This window comes from Poecilia reticulata, chromosome 2, assembly GCF_904066995.2.
Source record: "Poecilia reticulata chromosome 2, P_reticulata-male-v2, whole genome shotgun sequence".
Taxonomy (NCBI): domain Eukaryota; kingdom Metazoa; phylum Chordata; class Actinopteri; order Cyprinodontiformes; family Poeciliidae; genus Poecilia; species Poecilia reticulata.
The window spans coordinates 16,125,236-16,148,430 of record NC_088831.1 but is presented as its reverse complement, the minus strand read 5'-3'; the positions used below and the strand labels follow the sequence as shown (position 1 = coordinate 16,148,430).

Genomic DNA, 23,195 nt, shown 5'->3' with positions numbered 1-23,195 from the left:
AAATATTTACCGTGGCTGCATGTACACCGGGTCAGCTGACGCCTGTCTGTCTGTGGATATGTGTGTCTGACACATTCAAGACACAAACACACTCCTTCTACGTAAACTTCTTATAGATTTCCATTATAATATTGTGTCAGGTCTCAATTATCACCAGTCCACAGCAGAAAGTGATCAGCTCTGAAGTGCAGCAGACGGCTGCCCTCTCCACTCCTAAAGGTTTCATGACTTCTTCGTGTTTGAGTAAAGTTTTAGACACTATTTAGGCCTAAAAGTCAACTTATAATTTCTTAGTAATCAGAAATACTCCAGAATGCTGCTTCCTTTTTTGGCTAATTGACAATACCACCTTTGTGTCATCTCTATAAGTGATGAAAAACCTCCAATGTAAATTTGGATCCAGCACTGAGTTAAACTGTTGACCAAAGACTCACTTTCTCAGCATCCTGCTCAAAGAGGCGCAGCTGGAAGCACTGGTCCAGTTTCAGCTTCCTGACGTGCCACATCTGATGGAGGTGCTGCCTTGTGGAGTGGAGCTTATCGAGCAGACTGGCCACCTGTCAGAAGCAAACGCTACATTTCAGCAATTCTTTCCAAAAAAAAAAAATGGCTCCAATAGTGGCTCCAATAGACGCAGTGGGTTGTGTTGATTCTGATATCTGTAAATGTGCAGGACGCCGGATGGGAAACTATAGAGGACAATTATATTGACACTAACTACAAACTTAAATTTGTGTATCTAGACATTTCATTGCTCTGTTGACCAAAGACTGAAATCATGCAAGTTGTTGGACATAATACATATTTTTATTCAGGCGTACAGGAGGTGTTAGATGTTAAGACGGGTTAATGGTGAATGATGGTTTTTACCATTACTGTGTCATGACAAGGCTATTTCTAAAATAACCTTTAAACACTGAAGCATAAACAAATTTGGCCATTTGGTTTCAAAGCAGATAAGTTATTATAGAATACACTTTTCTGAAACAAAAATTGTTCTTCCAGCCACGCCCACTAAAACAAGAGGACACCACCATGTATGGGTGAGGAGAATGTGTCCATGCCAGTGCAGCCTTTCACTGTCTATGTCTGCAGATTAATTGTTTCCTAGGCAATAACACCTTTCTGACTGCAATATGCTGAATCGTTACCTGGCTGCATGCAGATCATCTCTTCTTGATGTGCAGATGAGCCGCATGAATATAATCTATGGTTCCATTAGGGTTCATACCTCTTTTCCATAAATGTAGCAATACCTTCTTTATTTATATGCATCTTTTTCTATTCAGTGAGACTGGACTAAAAAAAAGCAATATACTTTATAATCAAGTGCTTAAGAATGACCAAATTCATTCTGACGTTATGCTTGCTAAATTCTTTGAATTTACTTCTATTTTCTGCCTGGCTCATTTCAGAAAGTTCTGTCAGTATGGTTTGTATCTTACCTCTAGTTTTATGAGTAAATGCAGTTGTAGCTGAAACTGTAAGGTGGATATATTCCCAGTTCAATGGATTTTTCCTGCTGTCAGATTCTTACCTTGGGTACCAGACTCTGAAAGTCAGCAGAACCTGAGATGCAGTTCCTTCCAGAAAATCCATCACTGGATCGAATGCACTGAAGCAACCTTTGGCCTTCCCGGTCCAACTCCTCCACTGGAGCCTTTAGCACCTGAAACGGTATTAACTAGGACTTTAATGCAGGGCACGTTCATTTGTACAACAAATTTCAGCAACAGGCATTTCGTGGTGCTTCACACTCTAAACAGGTGAATTGTTGTTTGGCAGTTTTCTGGAAGTTTGTTCCAGATTAGTGGAGAATAAATCCTGAAGGCTGCTTCTCTGTATTTGGTTCTGGTTCTGGGGGATGCAGAGCAGAACCAGAACCTTCCAGACCTGAGAGGTCTGGAAGGTCTTTAATTTATGTTGGTACTAAGACATTCAGTGATTTATAAATCTGTTCTCTTAGTTACAAGGAGCCTGTGTGAGGACACCTGAACTGGAGTGATGTGATCTACACGACTGGAGGAGTTTCTCTAGATCTTGCTGAGACATTAGACCTTTGATGCTGGAAACGTTCTTCAGGTGATTGGACTGTCTTTGAACTGTCTGTAGGTACAGGTCAGAGTTCATCACTACACCCAGATTTCAGGCTGACCTCTAGTTTCCAGCTGTAATAATTAAAGCTGATAATTAAAGCTGTGTGCTGACTCTAGATTGATCCTCTTTAGGTCCAAACATAATAACTTCAGTTTTCTTTGTGTAGCTGGAGCAGCATGTCCCTCACGGATTTGGTCTATGCATCTACACAGTGCTTCTATGAGTTCATGGTCACATAATAACATCATTGTAATGTACAGCTTTGTATCATCTGCGTATTTATGGTAACTAATCCTATTACTTGTTGTAATCTGGGCGAGGAGGAGCATTGAGATAATAAATAAAAGGGGCCCCAAGACTGAACATTGTGGTGCTCCACATTTCTCAGCTCAGTAGAAAAATGTTCTATTGACATAAAAAAAAACAGTTTTTTTTTTTTCACCTGCTGTCCTAAACCTGTTCTTTAGGTCAGACTAGAACCAGTCAGTTACTGGACCAGAGAGTGTGACCCCGCTCCTGGTCAACACTGAGCTCTAGCAGAACCAGCACTGTGGTTCTTTCACAGTCTGTGTTTACATGGATGACATTGAACACTTTGACGAGGGCAGCCTCAGTACTGCGGTAACCACGGAAACCCGACTGAAAGACATCAAAGCGGCTGGTTATCATTATGAAGGTATGTAACTGCTGAAACAGCTTTTTCAGGGATTTTGCTGATGAATGGGAGGTTGGAGATCGGCCTGTAATTCTGCAGCAGTGATTCGTTCAGATTGTGGCTTTTTATCAATCGTTTGATAACTGCTGGTTTTAAAGCCTGGGGGGAAACACCTGATGAGAGCGATGAGTTACTATTTGGATCAGATCAAATGCAATGACAGGCAGGACTTTCTTTAAACATGTGGTTAAGCTGCAGAGGTATCAGGGGGAGGAACGTACTTGGTGTGTTTAATTAAAGTAATAGTATTTCCACTTTTAGGCAGATCAACTTTTGTACCTTTTTCTTCAGCTGTGTGTGCTCCTCTATTAACCGCCGGGATCCTTCTACATCTGCAGGAAAGTCTTTTATGGACAGAAGTTCCTGTACAAACCAACATATCTTTGTCATTTAGTTATTAAAAAAAAGGCTTTTGATCCTCTCAGACCTGGATCTCTCATCTAGGTACCTGAAGGTCCTCCAGTCTAGACAGCAGATGAACAGCATTGGACATGAACTCCTCTAGAGACACCCTCAGCTCGATCCATTCCTCGTGGTTGTAGTCCAGAGAGCCTTCGAAGTCTTCGGTTAGCTGTGAGGGATCCACCAGTTTGGCCAGGCCTTCTACTGAAACCATACTGGTCTGCTTTTACAGACCAGTAGACCAAAAAAAAAAGTAATTGATCAATGAAACAGCAATGTTTCCTTCCAGAAAATTATTGATACTGCACTGGGACTAATCACTTTACAAATGATTTCAGTAAAAACATGTAAAAACTGGATAAGACTTCCCAGTTTCACAGTGGGGTAACTACTGTAAACATGCAGTTTAAGGATGTAAAAAGTTGTACAGATATGCACAGCAGCTCATTTATCCAACCTCAAAGGAGAACTTTGCACTTCCAAAGTTGGTCTTCTGTTTCTGCCAGAAGTTGTCTGGTTTGATAATGAGAGCCACGCAGATATCGGCTGGGAAATACTCCTGCAGCGTCTTCAGCAGAGGCTTGATTAGCTCCCACTTCGATCCTCGCATGTCGATGATGACAGTGAATCCCCGTTTGCACACATCCTCACTGATGGGAGAAACAGAGTCAGCATGCAGGTGAGAGGAGCCCACAGAGCTGGACATCAGAGAGCAGGAGAGGATGTGCTGCAACAGCTACGCGTCCAACAGCACCGCTGCTTCTCCCTTTCCTGCCATTACATCAGACTTCCTGGGACGTTTAAGTCATGCTCTGCTCCTGAGAGATGCCATCTCAAAGGGCTCGACCAGAGCAGGACCTCCTTTTCTAGCTTTTTGAAGATGCTTCACGTTTCACCCAGAATGTTTCTTTAATTCTGATTATGGGCTGGAAATTCCAGTGAGAACTCCAGGCATCGAAACCTTTAATGGGACAATCATAATAGAAGCACTCAACACAGATGAGTCACTGACAAACCTGTTACGTTTGGGCTCATTGTGACAAACACACACAAACACATTTCTGCCTCATAAAAACGTGCAGCAAGTCCAGAAACATATAAACCTTTTCTCACAGCGGCATAAACACACAATGGAATCGTTTAAAAAATGCAACATTTATTCTGATTGGATTTATTTAGTAGGATTAAATAAAATGCGAGGAGGGAATTGGGTTGTAATAAAATCACTCGAGGCCCAATTATTTTCTTCCCCACTGTAAACAATTGCAACCGTCTTGTTAAACCAGTAGGACAGCACCTGGAGGAAAGTTTGACCAGTTGATCCCTCCTGATCCTGCATCATCCCTGCTCTCCTCTCTTCAGCTCACTCCACGAGTGTTTAAAGGTCATGAGGACTGACCTTTAAACACAGAAGAAGGGTTGATGTCTGTCTTGGTCTGACTACTGAAGGATCATCATGTAATCGAAAGGTCCAGTGACAAGGTACTTTCAGTTTTCTGACAGAAGTCAGCAGATCCTAAAAAAAAATCTCTTGAAATCTCCAAGAGTTCCTGCACTCCAACAAGTCTGCCTCAGCATTTAGAAGAGCAAGAGGCCCACAGCATCACAGATCCTCTGGCCTTCTGTCCAGAGAGCATCAGGCGCTCTTCCACATTCTCTGTTTTACACTAAACTTATCCAAAGGGTTTGTTGACAAAGTATCTCACTTTTGGTCCGACTGAAATGCACTTAAAGTTTCAGAAGATTTCAAATCTGATCTATGAAAGTCACATTTCAGTATAATGTCTATCTTTGGTTTTAGTTTCACAAGTGGCATTTAACAAAAAATATTTCTATAATGTGCCTGTCTGTGATTAAAGTGAACAGACAAAAGCACAACATGCCAAAGAAAATTCAAATCTGCAAAACAAAAGCCTGCATTGACAGACAAACCATCTGAAAGCACAAAATGGCAGGTCTGACTGATGATTCACGCCAAGATGAATGAAAGGCTTTTTCCAGTTTTAGGAGCAGTTAAGCAGAGGTTTGGTGACGTAGTGGAGGACGGAAGAATAAAAACATTTCCAACATTTAAAGGTCACAATTTGGTTTCTGTAAAATCCTTTTCTGCCCTTTCATCCTGCAGTTGTTCATCTTCTTACTACAAGTCAGTTCTTCGTTCAACTTCTCACTGTAAATCATCAAAATGCCGTTCCCTGCCTTTGCTCCAGTTTTAATTTCCAGTTTGCCAAAGAAAAATATTTTTCTGCGGTTTTGCCAAGATCAAAATGAAACAGTCTCACCGATAAAACGATTGTTCAAATTAAAACAATGATTTTTTTTTCCCAAACAAAAACAATATAACTGGACCAGAAGAGAGAGCAGTGTGTGTGTTGCATAGCTTTGCTAAAAGCGAAACAGAGTTCTCTACTATGCTCCATGTCTGCTTTAAAGATGGTTCTCTGAGTACCACCTTACATTTTGGTGAAACGCAAATTTCACAATGAAAATAACTTGTTACATACATTACACAGAAACTAACCTCACCAGTTTATATCTAGTTGCTAAATGCAATCAAATAAAAACTCTTAAAATAATTCCAGTTCAGATGTTCACACACATTTCCTTCATATTTGGTAGGAATATCTTTTAAACTTTCAAATGGCCACTTCAAACAACTGACTTTTTCATATTTTGATCCACTTTGTAACTGATTTGCAGGTTTATTTTATATCAGCGTCTTTTAAAAATATCCGGCTGCTAAGTGAATGGAAACAAGCTCCAACTTTAAATCTCATACAGTATTAATATTAATCCAACAGCAGCAAATCTTTTACCACTTTTCTCAGGAAGGCACAAACTCTTCTCTTCACCTCGGAAACAGCCGGTGAGGAGAGCAGGCAAAGAGGGGCTGTACTCTTTATTCTGTAAATTTAAATATTCTGAATATAACATATAGAATGCTACATCCTTTCTCCTTTTTGCTTTTTAAAGATTTTCTGCAGTGGTATGCAGGGACACCAGTGCCATGGATGACTGAGATCACCTTTCACCATGAGCGAGAATCTGCTTTCATCCTGCTCTCACAAGTCAAGTGAACAGGAAATCAAAATCAAGTGAAAAAGCGACCCAGTTCAGGTCTCACAGGGCTTGGCTCCAGACTCTCTTTGACCTGTTTCTGATCTTTTTTTTTTTGTTGCACCTTTCATTTCTCTCAGGTGCCCCCGGACTGGGCTGGAGCCACAGACTCAAACAGCGCTGCTTTCACAAAGATGCAAATCAAGCGCTGCTCCCCATCTGCTGCAGAGCTGGCCAAGGAAGGAGCACTTGATTCTACAGCCTGGACAGCCTTTAACACACTCCTCACCCAAATGTCTTCTTTCCAGGATCTGCCTGCCAGGCTTACGAAATGTCCAAGAGCAAAATACAAAAACACGGTGTGTGTATGTGTTTGCAGCAGGACTGTTGTTACCTGGGGACAGTAGACAGGTAGGTGACCAGCCGCCTCAGTTCCTCCTGTTTTATTCGGTCGTGGTTGCTCCTGGCTGGAAATGTCAGAATTGGTCCTCCTCTTTTATCTCGCCCACCTGGAAAATTCAGCAACCAGCGATGTTTAGCACTTAGAAAGTACTTCAATCAATTTTTTATATTTACCAAGTAAGAAGATAATGACTGCTTGCATTTGAATTAGGGGTGCACCAATCTCCAATACTCTTTTCTTGTTTTTTTTTTTGTCTGAAATGTTGCTAAATATAGCAAGAAAGTCATCAGACCTGACTTGGTGGGGGGTCGGTCAGTCAAACCTCTCACTGCACAGCAGAAGAGGACAGTGGTTGATTTTTAGACCTTTGCTGAAGTAGATAAGATCAGTGAGTAAGATCGGCTTCACATGTAAGAATCAGCCGATCACTGATCTCCCAAAACAAAGGAATCTGGTGCCGATAAATCGACTGGCCATTTTATCTGTTGGCTGATTTATCAGGGTACCCCTAATGAGAAATAATAAGGATTCCTGGATCCTGGATCAGGTGCAGCCACGTTATGCCTGTTCTTGTTCTGAACTGAAGAATCATTCTGAATGAGAGGAAACACGAGAATAAGTCCAGTTACCTCTGACTACATCACTACAGACCAAGCATGTTATATGATTAAAACCCACTGGTTTGGATTTCAAATGAGTGATAGTCCCAAACACTAGGTGGTGTACCAAACACTGATTACTCTGATCTTCAAAGCCTGAGATGAGCAATGGAAGATTCTCGGGAGACAAATCCAAGAATGTATTTATATCAAGTTCACTGAGCTCTAAACTAGCTAGTAAAGATCATCCAGTTTAAGAAACACTTCAGCATGTACCCAAGTACACAGTCTTATGATCACAACAGCGTCGGGGTTGTAAACACGATTTCATGATTAAGTCTTGGTCAGAGTGAAATGTATACATGTGCACAAAAAGTTAGATTCCTGAGGTTGTGTACTACTACTTCCTCATGTTGCTTTCAGACAGCTACAGATGTTGTTTGCTTTACCTCCTAAATAAATCATGAGGTTTATCAATAGTACTTCCAGGTGTTTTCGTAATTTGTTTCTTCTTCGTCTGACTTAATCCATTTTTTTTTTCCTTCAATTTGACTACATGTCAGCGCTGAGAGGACAACGCTGACATATGACGGTATTGAAATCTAATAAAAGTAGCTAAAACTTTATATTCCAGTCCGGTTAAAATTCCATTTGGTTACTTAGTGGTACTGGTGGTAGGTGTGGTTTCAAGATGAGTCCCTTGACATTTACAGCAACATACTGGTGACAAAATCAGTGCCATTAGACTTAAAAAAAAACAAAAAGTATTATTCCAGAGGTCAGGACGACTCCCTGGTTCATCCTGATGTTACAGTAACCAGCTTTACAGTGTCCACTGGATTCTCCTCACAGTTAGGTCAGACACTCAGCATGTTTTCTCCAAAACCATCCAAAACGTAAACTCTCTGAATCTTTGTGATAAACGATGTGTGCTGAGATGGCTTGCTCAGATTAACGTAAGAAACACAAACCACAGTGTTTGTCTAAGTGCTACTCAATTGTGAAAAAGAGAGAGAAAAAGAGAGAGAAGGGAGAGAGAGAGAGGGGAAGTTGGAGGAGAAAATGTTGTAGTGATCTTTGAAAGAATCTTGATGACGAGTACTTGTTGGCATGCAGCCTCTGACATGTTCTCTCTCTCTCTCTGTTTCCTTCTCTGTCCCACAGGCTCTCCACCACTTTCTCTTTTTGATACAGACTTTTGTTCTATGCGTTACTACAACAAAAGAGATCAGCACTCAAAGTACTACAGCTAATACAATCCTTATAAAGGCTTTATGTTTACATTCAGGTATTTTCAGACACACTCAACGTTGGGCACTAAATACATCTTGCATTAAACTTGTACCATGTACTTTCAGCAATGTTGTAGTTATTACTACACATGCCTATGTTATCATCTATTGATAAGGTTTGTTATGTTTTCTTTTCTTTCTGCAGACTGCTAGGGTGTTGTCATGTGTTCTCGCTTTGTTTCTCTCTCTTTCCCTGTAAACTGTTTTTCCCCACCTCTCACCTTTTCTGTTTTGTCTCCATACTCATATATATATATATATATATATATGTGTTTGTGTTTATATATACATAAAGGGTACCCTCATACCATCATACCAGCTTGTGAAAGTAAATCTGTCGGGCCTCACCTTGGCACTGAGACAATACTGAGTGCCACACTGTCAGAGAGAACACGTTACAAAAATAAATGAAAAAAGGCTTTTTAATTTTGTCATATATCAGATCTATTGGTGACATGTGGAGCAGATAAATCAACGCCACTTGATAATATAGTACGAAGCCTTAAAAGTTTTGAGCTGTCAAATATTCTAAATGCCAATTTGTGCATTTATTTTAGGAGCAACAAAGCTACTCCTAAAATAAAATAGTTTAAAGCTATGAGCAAAACCGTCCATCTAAGCTTTATGTCAAGTCATCTGTCATCTTAATCTTTTGCCAAATATTCTATATTTCCATTAACGATCACATAGCCATCCTTTAAAGGATGCGAGGCATTTTCCATTTTCCCCCCAAACATTTTTGTTAATCACTCTGATCACACAAGCAGCTCTTTCAACATCAGACTTTCATGATTGCCGCAGAGACTCCCATTGTCCTTTGTCTAAATGAAACTCTCCATCTGTTTCCTCCCAAGACAGAACGCGAACATCTTTGGGACATCCGGGGGATTATTTTGTCATGACATCTTATTTGTTATGTGAAAATGTTTTATAGGGACTGAGATGGCCTGTGGACCGGGAGTGTTGTGGGTCTGCTTGTATTGGCTTGTAGTGGGAGCAGCAGACAGACAGAAGGGAGAGGAACCCATAAATAAAGGTGATGTTGTGGAGAGCCCGGGATGATGTTTCCTCACTTAGGGAGCGTGAATCTAACTCCGACGCTGAGAAATGTTTTCGCAGATATTCTAAATCTAAGTGGAAGTCTACCTCTGATTACTCTTGGTAAAGCCGTGTAACATCATTATGTGGACGTCTATATTGGCTTTTCCTCATAATTCAGATCATATCTCACATGTCATAAGTGTAATGTCGAATGTTCCTCGCTGCCCTTGTTGGTCGACTTTCAGCATTGACAGACACTCACCCGACACGAAGGCGACTTTCTCCTTCAGCACTGGCAAAACATCAGACGCCTTTATGCCTTCAGTCCTGAGGGAGCCTGGAGAGACGAGAGAGAGAAACTCTCAGCATTAATCCCATTATCAGATCAACATTCCTGTGAGAGAGCAATCACACTTGGATTCAACTCTTGCTTCTCCACATAACTGTCACACACTGACAACTACTTTCTGAATAGAATATTGGCTTTGACATGAATAAATATTATAATTTGGGTGTAAATGCTGTATCCAGCCCTCCTACAGAATCAGGACAGAACAATTTGTTTCCATTCTTATTCCTTTGTTCCTCTTTTGATTTTTTTTTTTTTTTGCTCAGTTCATCTGGTCGCCCGTCTGTCACGTTATGAAATTTGTCTCTCTCTTGTTCTTTTCATTGTGTCCATGCTCTCTCAACCTCCCCCCTGTCTCCTCCTCCTCTCAGATGAAAACAAGCCTAAATGTCCACAACCTTCTGTGTGTGTAGGTGTGTGTGCATGAACGTGTGCGTGTGTGTGTGTGTGTGTGTGTGTGTGTGTGTGTGTGTGTGTGTGTGTGTGTGTGTGCGTGTGTGCGTGCGTGCGTGCGTGCGTGTGTGTGCAAGCGTACATGTGTGTGAGAGGGTGTCGTTGAGTGCGGGTGCATGGTGGTGCATGTGTGATGCAAGTCAAACACACATTCCAAACTGAGAACACCAAGTCAGCAGAATGTGTCTCAGGCAGTGGTGGAGAAAGTACTCAAAAAATGTACTTAAGTAAAAGTACAAATACACAGTCAAAAATGTACTCAAGTAAAAGTCAAAGTACCACATTAACATTTTACTTAAGTAAAAGTAAAAAAGTACTGGCTTTTAAAAATACTTAAGTATTAAAAGTAAAAGTACTTGCTGAATGCATTACCTAATCGCTAATATCATTAAGTGTGCCGATCGTATTTAATTTTAATACATCAGAAATGTGCCATTTTAATGAACACTACCACAGATTAAACATGTTCTTATTGTGTTTATTCTCTGTAACAGTTTAGGCTTAGATATGTGATTCTATGAATCATAATTTCAGGGATGGAAACATCTTGTCTCCTGTCCTAACAGCATGAACTTCATTAGTGACATTTATTTAGAAAGAAATCCAACTGAAAGGAGATGGAAAGAAGGTGTGTGGGGGGAGTACATGCAACCAAGGAGCCATGTAGCAGAGTTGTAGTCAAGACCACCGAACCGAGACCAAGACCAGCACTTTGTGCTACATGACACAATAAAATTAAGTTTACCTATCAAAATTGGTTTTCAGATTGATCTGAAAGAGCCACATTCTCATAAAAACACCTAGATATTAAATACTTAGAGCTGAAATATATTTAACCAGTATCAATTAAAACTCACTTCATTCTGTTTTGCTTTCATCGCTGTGCAACAATCCGCAGAGGTCTCCTGCTATCCCTAGAAAAATAACGCCCTGGGCGGTTGCCCATATTGCATATGTCAGAAACCACAACTGAAACATCGCAATTAACGGTAAATATCGTTCAACTGTCCAACGGCGTAACAAGTAACTAAGCAGAAGGAACACCGTGACTGTTCTCACCCTCCCTCTTACTGCGATGTTTGCCACCATGACAGGAGACGAACTCAATCAATGAGCAATGAGCATGCTCTGTGTTCATACGTTCAACTTTTACTTATTTGGCGATTAAATAAATGTGTATGTGTGTATATATATATATATATATATATATATATATATATATATATATATATATATATATATATATATATATAGCTACCGCAGTGTACACAAGAACAAAGAACGGCTCTAAGTGTGGCTTCAGTCCTTAGGACTTAGTAAAGATCCGTCCAGAAGAATCGGATCGTTCCTGAATGTTATATCACTATATTGCAGACTTTGGTCACAGCCAGTGGCGCAAAAAGTGGGTATGCAGGGTATGCAACGCATAGGGGCGCAGCACCAGAGGGGGCACCAAAACCCCTCTGGTGGGGGATCTATGTCTTCGCATCCACCTGAATAATGTTTAGTTGCGCCACTGGTTACATCGTTGTCCCATATATGCGACACCTCAGTCAACACACAATAATTCAGCCCATGAGTGACAACTTTTTTTTCATCACAGATGCAACATGTGTCTCTGTACAGCTAGCTTTGCTAGCATCACGTCCACAGATCTTACCTTTCTTTAAGCTTTCCTTCCAAGTGACGCTAAAAGTTGGACAAAGTCCCCACCGTCTGTGAAAGCGAAGCGCTGCTGATTTTACATGTCGCCATATATTATGATTTATGCAGCTATTATCGATTAGACAGGTGTCTTCTCCCGCTCAGAGAAAACCACAGCACATTTCTTGGAGCTCAGTGTGCGAGTAAAGGTGGAGGGGATGGGTGACAACAGACACGTAAGTCACGTTATGCTTGGATTTTACGGCGCCACCTTAAGTCCCTGAACTTCACATTTTAACGGAAAAAAGCTCAAATTCCCCATGTCCCCTGGAGGGCTCCGTACTACGCGACTTGGATGTAACGAGTAACGCGACACTTTTGTAGAAATGTAGTGAAGTAGAAAGTACAGATACTTACTGTAAAATGTAGTGGAGTAAAAGTAGAAAGTACCCATTATTAAATCTACTCAAGTAAAGTACAGATACACAAAAATTGGTACAGATACACGAAACCACTGGTCTCAGGACACAGAAAGAGAGAGAAGGAGAGAGACAGTGGCTGTCTTCATGTTTCAGGACCATATTTTTTATATTTGGTATACATTATATTAGCGTTTATAACCGGCAGGGATCAAAAGTAAGGCAGAGTTTTATAAATCACCGAGTTCAAAATATATTAGGATGTCTGAATTTGACTAGTGATATGGTTTCTGGTGAACAGGGTGCATTTCATTTATGATTCAGATTGTAAAAAGTGTTCCTTCATATTAACACATACAAAACACTAATAATCTTGTTTTTATTTTTGTGCAAAACGTCTTCCATATACAGTTGATAAGGGAAGTTATACTTGCTACTGTCACTATAATTTGGGTTATAATAGGTGAAACCATTTTTTCCAGGATGGGCTAATGAGCCTCCATACAATTTCAAAAACTTTAAAAACTAGAATTGGGTCTTTAAAGTTTAAATTCATTCATAAAATTATACTTGGAGGCTTCAGTATAGAGACAGACAGACCGAGGTTTGCACAGATGTGTTTAAGCTATTTGTATGATATAACTCCTTTGCTTTTTCACAGATCCTTCCTCCCATTACTGCTCCCAACAAAATCAATGTGTTTACATATATGTTGATATTCACACTGTCATTAGTTAAAAGCAAACCCCATCCTGCTGCTACCGCTAACCAGTTTGAATGCTAGCATAGCATTCTCTCTTTGACTCCATTAAACAAACATTTCTCCAAAATGCTCCTTTTTTTATTGAAAGCTGCAAATTTCAGTTGAGTTTAAATGCCACCGTTGTGGAGCGGGGCCTCCATTCTTGATCAAAATCGTCTCAGTCCGTGATGATTTAAAACTGTCAACACAGGACACTAGCGCTCCAGAAGTTTCCGGTTCAGGTGAGCCTGCAGCCGGCACGTTGTGGTCAGTTCCTAATGGATTTGCTTCATCCGAGAGTGACCGATTGGGTCGGTTTTCCAGCCCAAAGTAGAGAGATAGCCAAGTAAGTTATGCCGAATAACAGTTTGACATCACTATAGAAATGGATCAGAAAGACTTTTTTCCCCAATTTTTGTGAATCTATATTTGTATCCATATTCTGTCAAGCAAATAGGGACGATGGTGGCAACAGCGGTAGGTTGCCAATTCCATCCCTGCTCATTGTGGTCCAGGCTAAAACACTTCCCCCATCTTCACCCACCTGATGGTGGTAGTCAGCAGGGCCCGACAGGCGGTGCTGGTGCATGGAAGCCTCTCCTCTATCAGTCTGCCCCAGAGCAGCTGTGGCTAATACTATCCAGTAGTTTGCCACCATAGTTGTGTGAATGTGAATGGATGAATGGCTGAACGCAGTGTGGAGCATTTGGGGTTCTCTGGACTTGATACAAGTACAGACTGTTTACCAAATGTTCCGTATATTAAGAGAATTCCCCAGCTGTGGTCAACATGGGTTCATAGGCCTCAGTTTGCATAAAACTATTTTTAGAACATTCAGCATTATATGTTAAAACATCTGGGTGAATGAATTTGAATAACTGGAACTGTATGTGTTGTTTTGACCCTGTAGTGAAAAGGGATCATTTCAATTAATATAAACTTGTGCACCAAATTTTTGCTCTCAAGAATCTTAGTAGCTCTATGCTAAATTATCATTCCAGCTGAACACATAATTAGCTGTTATACAGAAGTATCTGACCAGTATGGACCCACACACCAGACCTCCAGGGTGCAGACCTGGCTGACAGCTGAACGACGTACGTTCTGTCACAATCAAAGCAGGATAAGTATCACTGCAAAACACGTTGGGCCCTTAAACTAAAGGAGGAAAACAAATCAAAAAAAGGGTCCACTGTGTGTGTCCATGCATGTGTGTCTGGGCATGTGTAAACAGCTTCTGTCATTTGCACACGTACACACACACACATGCATTCTTACAAACAGAGAAGCATACAGGAAGCTGTTAGTCACTTTTCTGGGCTAACACTCACATTTCAGGTTTCTTTTGAACTGTGATAATGACTCGGCGTTGAAAGGTTGGCTTGACGAGCTTCACAAACACACAGATCTCTGAAACCTGGAGTGTAGATATGAAATACATCTGATCATGAGATAAGAAAAGAGACTTCTCATTTCTCCTGGTTATTTCAGAAGTAACCCCCCGACTGCCATTTAAAGCTGAGAGCTAGCAGAGCAGGATGACATGAATTCCCCACAGTGATATTAAAATATGATTCATGTGGAATCCAGTCACCATGTGACCAAATAAGTAAAAAAAAAAAAAAAAAGAGCTTTCCTATTGTTCTGCGAGTGAAACAGATGTCAGAGGCAGAGGAAAGACATATTAAATCAAAGACAAAAACATGCCAAGAGCTGCTTGTAGATTTAAGCTCCAGACAGTAAAGCTGATATATCGTCTCAGTCTTACTTTATCATTTCATCCATATAACACTTCAGTGGACTGGGATCACTTTGACCCAGTGAAATGGAAAAAGGCTTCCGTATCGGTTAATAGACTAAAAAAAAGCATCTCTGCTTTAATAATACACTTAATCATACACATGCACTGAGTTAAGGGTCAGCCATTTAATAACAAAAGGTCATGAGGAACCAGAACATGTTTACGATCTGTCAAAGCAACTGGAGGGATTCCAAGGACGGATTCTATAGCAGTTCTGTACAATGGCTGAGACGGATTAGTTTACTTTTCCTCCTTTTCCTACAGCTTTGTAAGCCATCTTTAAGAATAAAAAAGATGGAATTGTTACTAGTTTCAATGATTGGCTGTATAGCGTAGTATTTTTGTGATTCGCCTTCCAGTTTTAAAATTAAATCACAGTTTAAATCACTGCATTAGGTGACCCTGCAATAAAAATTCCAGTAGTTTGTGCATCCAGTGTATTGTCTTGTATCCAGGTGCGTTGCCCTGGATACAAGTAAAAGGCAGCGAAAGTAAGGTGTTGATATTTCAGCCAACGGTTAAATGAAGATGTATGTTGGACTTTAAGCAACAAAGGCCTCACAGCACGTTGACAGAGACAAAACAAACAGTTGTTTCCTTAAGCTAGCTGTTGCTCCTTAGCTACTAATGCTAAGGAAGGTCAGTTTTATCTGGATGTTTGCGCTGCTCAGAACACTCACGTATGTCTGTTACTGGTTACCATATAAAGATAGTCCTGCACAAACATGGGCTGAGCCTGAGAACACTTTCCCTGCTGTTAGGTATGGGGGTCGCTGCATCATGCTGCAGGTAAGTTTGATGCATAGGGGGACTGATTCACTTCACAGAAAAGAAGTGGTCTCATGAAGATGGTCTGAAGAAGAAAGAACATTACTTGGAAACTCCTCATATGAAGTCATCAGCCATGATGTTAAATGGACCTTGCAGGTAGGCAATGACCCGATAAGCCAAAGGTTACAAGGTGGCTTAAGGATAACAAAGTCAATGTTTCTGAGCAGCCATAGAAAAGCCCCAATTGGAGTCTGGTAGAGAAATAGTGGGCAGAGCTACAACGGTGCGTGTGAGCAAGTTGGGCAACAAACTGACCAGTTAACCAGTTAACCACATTAGTTCTATCAGGAGGAATGGGCCAAAATTCAAGACAGTTGTGAAAAGCTTGTGGAAGGAAACTTTAAACATTTAACCAAATTTATGGTGTTAAAAAGGTTATTCTACCAAATACTATGAACTTTTTCCTCCTGTAAACTTTTGACACTTAAGTTTTGATCAGTCAAATTTATTAAAACTTGACTGAAGCGTCATGCTTCAGTCAAGTTTTCACCACCAAAGGAGCATTTGCCAGGTCCAACACCATAATGCTATGACTGACCTGTTTCACCGCTAAAGTACAAAGCCTGAACCTGATACAAACTGAAATTCTGTTCGGGACGAACGACTATAAGCTTCGCACGTGTGGTTCTCACTCACATTAATGTATATGATTAAATAAAATAATGATAGCTACTGCAGTGTATGCAAAGCATTACAAGAACAAAGAACGGCTCACTGTGAAACTCCAGTCCTATTTTCTAAGTAAAGAGCCGTTCAGTCCCCACCGTCTGTGAAAGCGAAGCGCTGCTGAGTTAGCTGTAGCCCTCGAATTTCTAATGATTTATGCAGTGTTCAATATATGTGTTCAATGTACAATGTACGCTTCATGCATTAGTGTATTTTTGTCTAGTTTTTAGAGCAAATATCATATATATTATATAACTAAACACAACATGCAGAGTTGAACACTGTGTTTGTCAAGGAATGTAGTAGTATAATATAAAATAATAATAAAATAATGATATAAAAGCTGAAATAATAGAAAGAGAAGAAAAGTAAAAATTATAAATTAGAAGAAACAGAAATTAGAAAAAAAGATCTGAATAAAGCATAAGAAGTAGAAAAGAAAGCACAAAAAATCCTAGAAAGTGGAAGGGGCATAAAGAAATCAGAAACACAAGCAGAAATGAAATTGAGCAGGAGAAATCACATTAAGCAAACAAATTGTTAATCACAGAAGAAAGACCCTGGTGCTGGAGCTAACCTTTGTAGGATCTATCTATCTATCTATCTATCTATCTATCTATCTATCTATCTATCTATCTATCTATCTATCTATCTATCTATCTATCTATCTATCTATCTATCTATCTATCTATCTATCTATCTATCTATCTATCTATCTATCTATCTATCTATCTATCTATCTATCTATCTATCTATCTATCTATCTATCTATCTATCTATCTATCTATCTATCTATCTATCTATCTATCTATCTATCTATCTATCTATCTATCTATCTATCTATCTATCTATCTATCTATCTATCTATCTATCTATCTATCTATCTATCTATCTATCTATCTATCTATCTATCTATCCATCCATCCATCCATCCATCCATCCATCCACCCACACACACACACACACACACACACACACACACACACACACACATACATCTATTCAAATGAAAGCTTAAATTTGACAATATTGGTTTACTGCAATCAACAGCTATTGCGGGGACGAATGGCAACTTGAAGAAATCGTCGCATTTCTAAAATATTTTAAAAAGTACAATAGTAACACATAGCAAAACATATAGTATAGATTAGCAAAAGCAGAAATTAGTATAAAACATGAAATAGTTGAAAAGTGAAAGATAGGAAAATAGCATAAATTAGCATAAGCATAAATTAGTACAAAACCAGAAATTGTTGAAAAGAAAACATAATCTGTGCCTGACCAACACAAAAATGTGTTGAAATATTTAACACATACAGTGTGTTATAATGTTATGTACATTTTAACACATTGTGTGTTAAAATGAACACAAAATGTGCATTAAAGGTAATACATTTTTGGGTTATTTTTTAACATATCTTTTTTAAGAGAGTTGGTCCTCGCACCCTTCTGTGCCAGGCCATTATCCTCAAGAGCCGCTGACTCCCAAGTGCAGATTACAGCCTTGGTAATATATTACCAGATGAACTCTCTGAAATGGCCATAAGCTAAGCCAAGTTGCATTCAGCCGTAAAGTTTGTTTTTATTCAAACTTCAGCAGTTTTCTAGTTCTGTTGAGGTAGTGACATCAATTTGTGACATCATGCAAATTGATGTCACAAAGAGTGATGCACTGATGTCACAAGGCTGCAGTCTTAAATTCTACGGTCATTGCCACTGCAGAAGTCACACAGTAAGCAGAAGAATCGTCAACCTAACAAGTGTTTGGATTTATCTACACATACAGGATACAAAATGAGTCAACTCAGTATAGTGTCGTTTCTAGCAAAGAAGTTCTTTGACATGTTAAAAAAAGTCAGCATGTTGTCTACTAACAGACAGACTCTGACTACAGAAAATGAGGAGAACATGAATATGATTCAAATTAGGAATATAGAGCTAGAGAAGGAGAAGACCGCTCTGGAGAAGAAAAGCGCCATCTTGGAGCAGATTAACACTGCCCTGGAGCAGGAAAACACTGCTCTAGAGAAGGAAAAGACCGATCTAGAGCAGAGTAGCACAGTTTTGGAGCAGAAAATCACTGCCCTAGAGAAGGAAAAGACCGATCTGGAGCAGAGAAGCAAAGTTTTGGAGCAGATAAACACTGCCCTGGAGCAGGAAAACACTGCCCTGGTGCAGGAAAACACTGCCCTAGAGGAGGAAAAGACCGATCTGCAGCAGAGAAGCACAGCTTTGGAGCAGATAAAAACTGCCCTGGAGCAGGTAAACACTGCCCTGGAGCAGGAAAACGCTGTCGTGGAGCAGGAAAACACTGCCCTAGAGAAGGAAAAGACCTATCTGGAGGAGAAAAGCATAGTTTTAGAGCAAATATACACTGCCCTCGATCAGGAAAACACTGCCCTAGAGAAGGAAAGGACAGATCTGATGCAGAGAAACAAAGTTTTGGAGCAGATAAACACTGCCCTGGAGCAGGTAAACACTGCCCTGGAGCAGGAAAACACTGCCTTAGAGGAGGAAAAGACCTATCTGGAGGAGAAAAGCATAGTTTTGGAGCAGATATACACTGCCCTCGATCAGGAAAACACTGCCCTAGAGAAGGAAAGGACAGATCTGGTGCAGAGAAACAAAGTTTTGGAGCAGATAAACACTGCCCTGGAGCAGGTAAACACTGCCCTGGAGCAGGAAAACACTGCCTTAGAGGAGGAAAAGGCTGATCTGCAGCAGAGAAGCACAGTTTTGGAGCAGATAAAAACTGCCCTGGAGCAGGTAAACACTGCCCTAGAGCAGGAAAACACTGCCCTAGAGGAGGAAAAGACCGATCTGCAACAGAGAAGCACAGTTTTGGAGCAGATAAAAACTGCCCTGGAGCAGGTAAACACTGCCCTGGAGCAGGAAAACACTGCCCTGGAGCAGGAAAACACTGCCCTAGAGAAGGAAAAGACAGAACTGGAGGAGAAATGCATCGTTTTGGAGCAGATATACACTGTCCTGGATCAGGAAAACACTGCCATAGAGAAGGAAAAGATAGATCTGCAGCAGAGAAGCACAGTTTTGGAGCAGATAAAAACTGCCCTGGAGCAGGTAAACACTGCCCTGGAGCAGGAAAACACTGCCCTGGAGCAGGAAAACACTGCCCTAGAGAAGGAAAAGACAGAACTGGAGGAGAAATGCATCGTTTTGGAGCAGATATACACTGTCCTGGATCAGAAAAACACTGCCATAGAGAAGGAAAAGATAGATCTGGAGCAGAGAAGCAAAGTTTTGGAGCAGATAAACACTGCCCTGGAGGAAGAAAACACTGCCCTAGAGGAGGAAAAGACCGATCTGCAACAGAGAAGCACAGTTTTGGAGCAGATAAAAACTGCCCTGGAGCAGGTAAACACTGCCCTGGAGCAGGAAAACACTGCCCTAGAAAAGGAAAAGACTGATCTGCATCAGAAAATTACCGTTTTGGAGCAGATAAACACTGCCCTGGAGCAGGAAAACACTGCCCTAAAAAAGGAAAAGACCGGTCTGGAGCAGAAAAGCATAATTTTGGAGCAGGTAAACACTGCCATTGAGCAGGAAAATACTGCACTAGAGAAGGAAATGAACAATCTGCAGCAGAGAAGCACAGTTTTGGAGCAGATAAACACTGCCCTGGAGCACGACAACACTGCCCTTGAGCAGGAGAACACTGCCCTGAAGGTAAGAAGCATCATTTTGGAGCAGTAAAGCACTTACCTATAGGAAATAAACACCACCTTAGAGCATTAACTTTGAGCATGTATATAAAAACCTGCAGCTTGAAGTGGAACAGTTGAAGAAAAGGCTGAGGGACACAGAGAGGCAGCAGAAATAGCAGCCAGATTTAAAGGTAAGTCTTGTCTAGCCATCACAAAGACAGCCAGTCTGTTTCAGACTAGCCACAGTTACCTGTATTCAGACGTGTGGTCGGAGACTTCTCCACTACACTTTTGAAAACACAATATGCACTACACTTCTCCAGGGCTACATAGCGAGTCCTGTCAGTCTCCTGCCCGACCTCCAGGGCTTCATAGTAACTCCATGGAGTTTGCATGTTCTCCCCATGCATGTGTGGGTTCTCTCCGGGTACTCCGGCTTTCTCCCAAAGTCCAAAAGCATGACTGTTAAGCACCTGGCGATCCTACCCATGGATCACTAATCACATCACTAATCATGTGTTTTGCGGCTGTTTCAGACCAGCCACAGCCACAGAAGCAGCAACCTGTATTCAGACGTGTGGTCGGAGACTTCTCCACTACACTTTTGAAAACGCAATATGCACTACTCTTCTCCAGCGCTTCATAGCTAGTCCCGTTGGTCTCTCGGCTAACCTCCAGGGCTTTGTAGTAAGTCTCGTCGGTCTCCGGTCTGACCTGCAGGGCTTGGTAGCGAGTCATGTCGGTCTCCTGCCCGACCTCCAGGACTTTATAGTAACTGCATTGAGTTTGCATGTTCTCCCCATGCATGTGTGGGTTCTCTCCGGGTACTCCGGCTTCCTCCCAAAGTCCAAAAGCATGACGGTTAGGCACCTGATGATCCTACCCATGGGATCACTAATCATATAACTAATCTTGTGTTTTGTGGCTGTTTCAGACCAGCCACAGCCACAGAAGCAGCAACCTGTATTCAGACGTGTGGTCGGAGACTTCTCCACTACACTTTTGAAAACGCAATATGCACTACTCTTCTCCAGGGCTTCATAGCGAGTCCTGTCAGTCTCCTGCCCGACCTCCAGGGCTTCATAGCTAGTCCCGTTGGTCTCTCGGCTAACCTCCAGGGCTTTGTAGTAAGTCTCGTCGGTCTCCGGTCTGACCTGCAGGGCTTGGTAGCGAGTCATGTCGGTCTCCTGCCCGACCTCCAGGACTTTATAGTAACTGCATTGAGTTTGCATGTTCTCCCCATGCATGTGTGGGTTCTCTCCGGGTACTCCGGCTTCCTCCCAAAGTCCAAAAGCATGACGGTTAGGCACCTGATGATCCTACCCATGGGATCACTAATCATATAACTAATCTTGTGTTTTGTGGCTGTTTCAGACCAGCCACAGCCACAGAAGCAGCAACCTGTATTCAGACGTGTGGTCGGAGACTTCTCCACTACACTTTTGAAAACGCAATATGCACTACTCTTCTCCAGGGCTTCATAGCGAGTCCTGTCAGTCTCCTGCCCGACCTCCAGCGCTTCATAGCTAGTCCCGTTGGTCTCTCGGCTAACCTCCAGGGCTTTGTAGTAAGTCTCGTCGGTCTCCGGTCTGACCTGCAGGGCTTGGTAGCGAGTCATGTCGGTCTCCTGCCCGACCTCCAGGACTTTATAGTAACTGCATTGAGTTTGCATGTTCTCCCCATGCATGTGTGGGTTCTCTCCGGGTACTCCGGCTTCCTCCCAAAGTCCAAAAGCATGACGGTTAGGCACCTGATGATCCTACCCATGGGATCACTAATCATATAACTAATCTTGTGTTTTGTGGCTGTTTCAGACCGGCCACAGTCATAGAAGCAGCAGCCTGTATTCAGACGTGTGGTCGGAGTCTTCTCCACTACACTTTTGAAAATGCAATATGCAATACACTTCTCCAGGGCTTGGTAGCGAGTCCTGTCGGTCTCCTGCCCGACCTCCAAGGCTTCATAGTAACTGCATGGAGTTTGCATGTTCTCCCCATGCATGTGTGGGTTCTCTCCGGGTACTCCGGCTTCCTCCCAAAGTCCAAAAGCATGACGGTTAGGCACCTGATGATCCTACCCATGGGATCACTAATCATATAACTAATCTTGTGTTTTGTGGCTGTTTCAGACCAGCCACAGCCACAGAAGCAGCAACCTGTATTCAGACGTGTGGTCGGAGACTTCTCCACTACACTTTTGAAAACGCAATATGCACTACTCTTCTCCAGGGCTTCATAGCGAGTCCTGTCAGTCTCCTGCCCGACCTCCAGCGCTTCATAGCTAGTCCCGTTGGTCTCTCGGCTAACCTCCAGGGCTTTGTAGTAAGTCTCGTCGGTCTCCGGTCTGACCTGCAGGGCTTGGTAGCGAGTCATGTCGGTCTCCTGCCCGACCTCCAGGACTTTATAGTAACTGCATGGAGTTTGCATGTTCTCCCCATGCATGTGTGGGTTCTCTCCGGATACTCCGGCTTCCTCCCAAAGTCCAAAAGCATGACTGTTAGGCACCTGATGATCCTACCCATGGGATCACTAATCACATCACTAATCACGTGTTTTGCGGCTGTACACATAAACAACCTCTACACGTGATTTTTTTTTTTTGCTTGTCCACAAGAGTAGTCTTTAATCCTTCGAAAACAATCCCATATACAAGTTTTGCACTAAATGTTATGGTTTTATAGCTATTTAAAAACAGTTGACGAGATTTAAAGGTCTAGGACATGTCGTAGTTTTATAAAACACACTTCGTAAACAGATTTAGTTGTTGACCGGACATGTCCGGTATCACGTGACACGGGAGAGACTGACTTTTCAAGACACCAGGTAATCGATCGCCTTTGTTAGTTCACTCCCGGGTCAGAATTTTAACTGCGTAATTTGACACCCTGCCATGTGTCTGTACTCCAGAAGAGTTTGACAGAAAACAGTAAGACCTGTAACAACAACAGATTTTATTTTTTAAACTTTTTTTAAACTTGAAAAAAGTTTAAAAGATAGCAAAAAGTATAAATTAGCAGCAT

The 23,195-nt window shown here is 41.5% G+C and overlaps 2 protein-coding genes across 3 annotated transcripts in view; one reads left to right on the top strand and one right to left on the bottom strand.

Moving 5' to 3' along the window:
* The window catches only part of kalrna (kalirin RhoGEF kinase a), a 151,153-nt gene that overhangs the window by 100,988 nt on the left and 26,970 nt on the right, over positions 1 to 23,195 (bottom strand). For both annotated transcript variants that reach the window (XM_081598517.1, XM_008438392.3), the window contains exons 2-8: positions 9,869 to 9,943; positions 6,666 to 6,780; positions 3,672 to 3,864; positions 3,261 to 3,434; positions 3,092 to 3,175; positions 1,538 to 1,669; positions 435 to 557 (exon numbers count right to left, since the gene is read on the bottom strand). In XM_081598517.1, coding sequence (XP_081454643.1) covers positions 435 to 557; positions 1,538 to 1,669; positions 3,092 to 3,175; positions 3,261 to 3,434; positions 3,672 to 3,864; positions 6,666 to 6,780; positions 9,869 to 9,943 — 896 coding nt within the window. The remainder of the gene's footprint in view (positions 1 to 434; positions 558 to 1,537; positions 1,670 to 3,091; positions 3,176 to 3,260; positions 3,435 to 3,671; positions 3,865 to 6,665; positions 6,781 to 9,868; positions 9,944 to 23,195) is intronic.
* LOC103482291 (uncharacterized) lies at positions 18,211 to 21,666 on the top strand. Its single transcript, XM_017301734.2, has 2 exons — positions 18,211 to 20,198; positions 20,296 to 21,666. The coding sequence occupies exons 1-2, from the start codon at positions 18,306 to 18,308 to the stop codon at positions 20,350 to 20,352; spliced, it is 1,950 nt and encodes a 649-aa protein (XP_017157223.2). The 5' UTR covers positions 18,211 to 18,305; the 3' UTR covers positions 20,353 to 21,666.

What these genes read in the sequence shown, in the direction of transcription:
- LOC103482291 (XM_017301734.2), top strand. Translation starts at nt 18,306, where the DNA reads ATGAGTCAACTCAGTATAGTGTCGTTTCTAGCAAAGAAGTTCTTTGAC. An exon ending in AGGAGAACACTGCCCTGAAG is followed by an intron (nt 20,199 to 20,295) that starts GTAAGAAGCATC and finishes AAAAACCTGCAG; the next exon opens with CTTGAAGTGGAACAGTTGAA.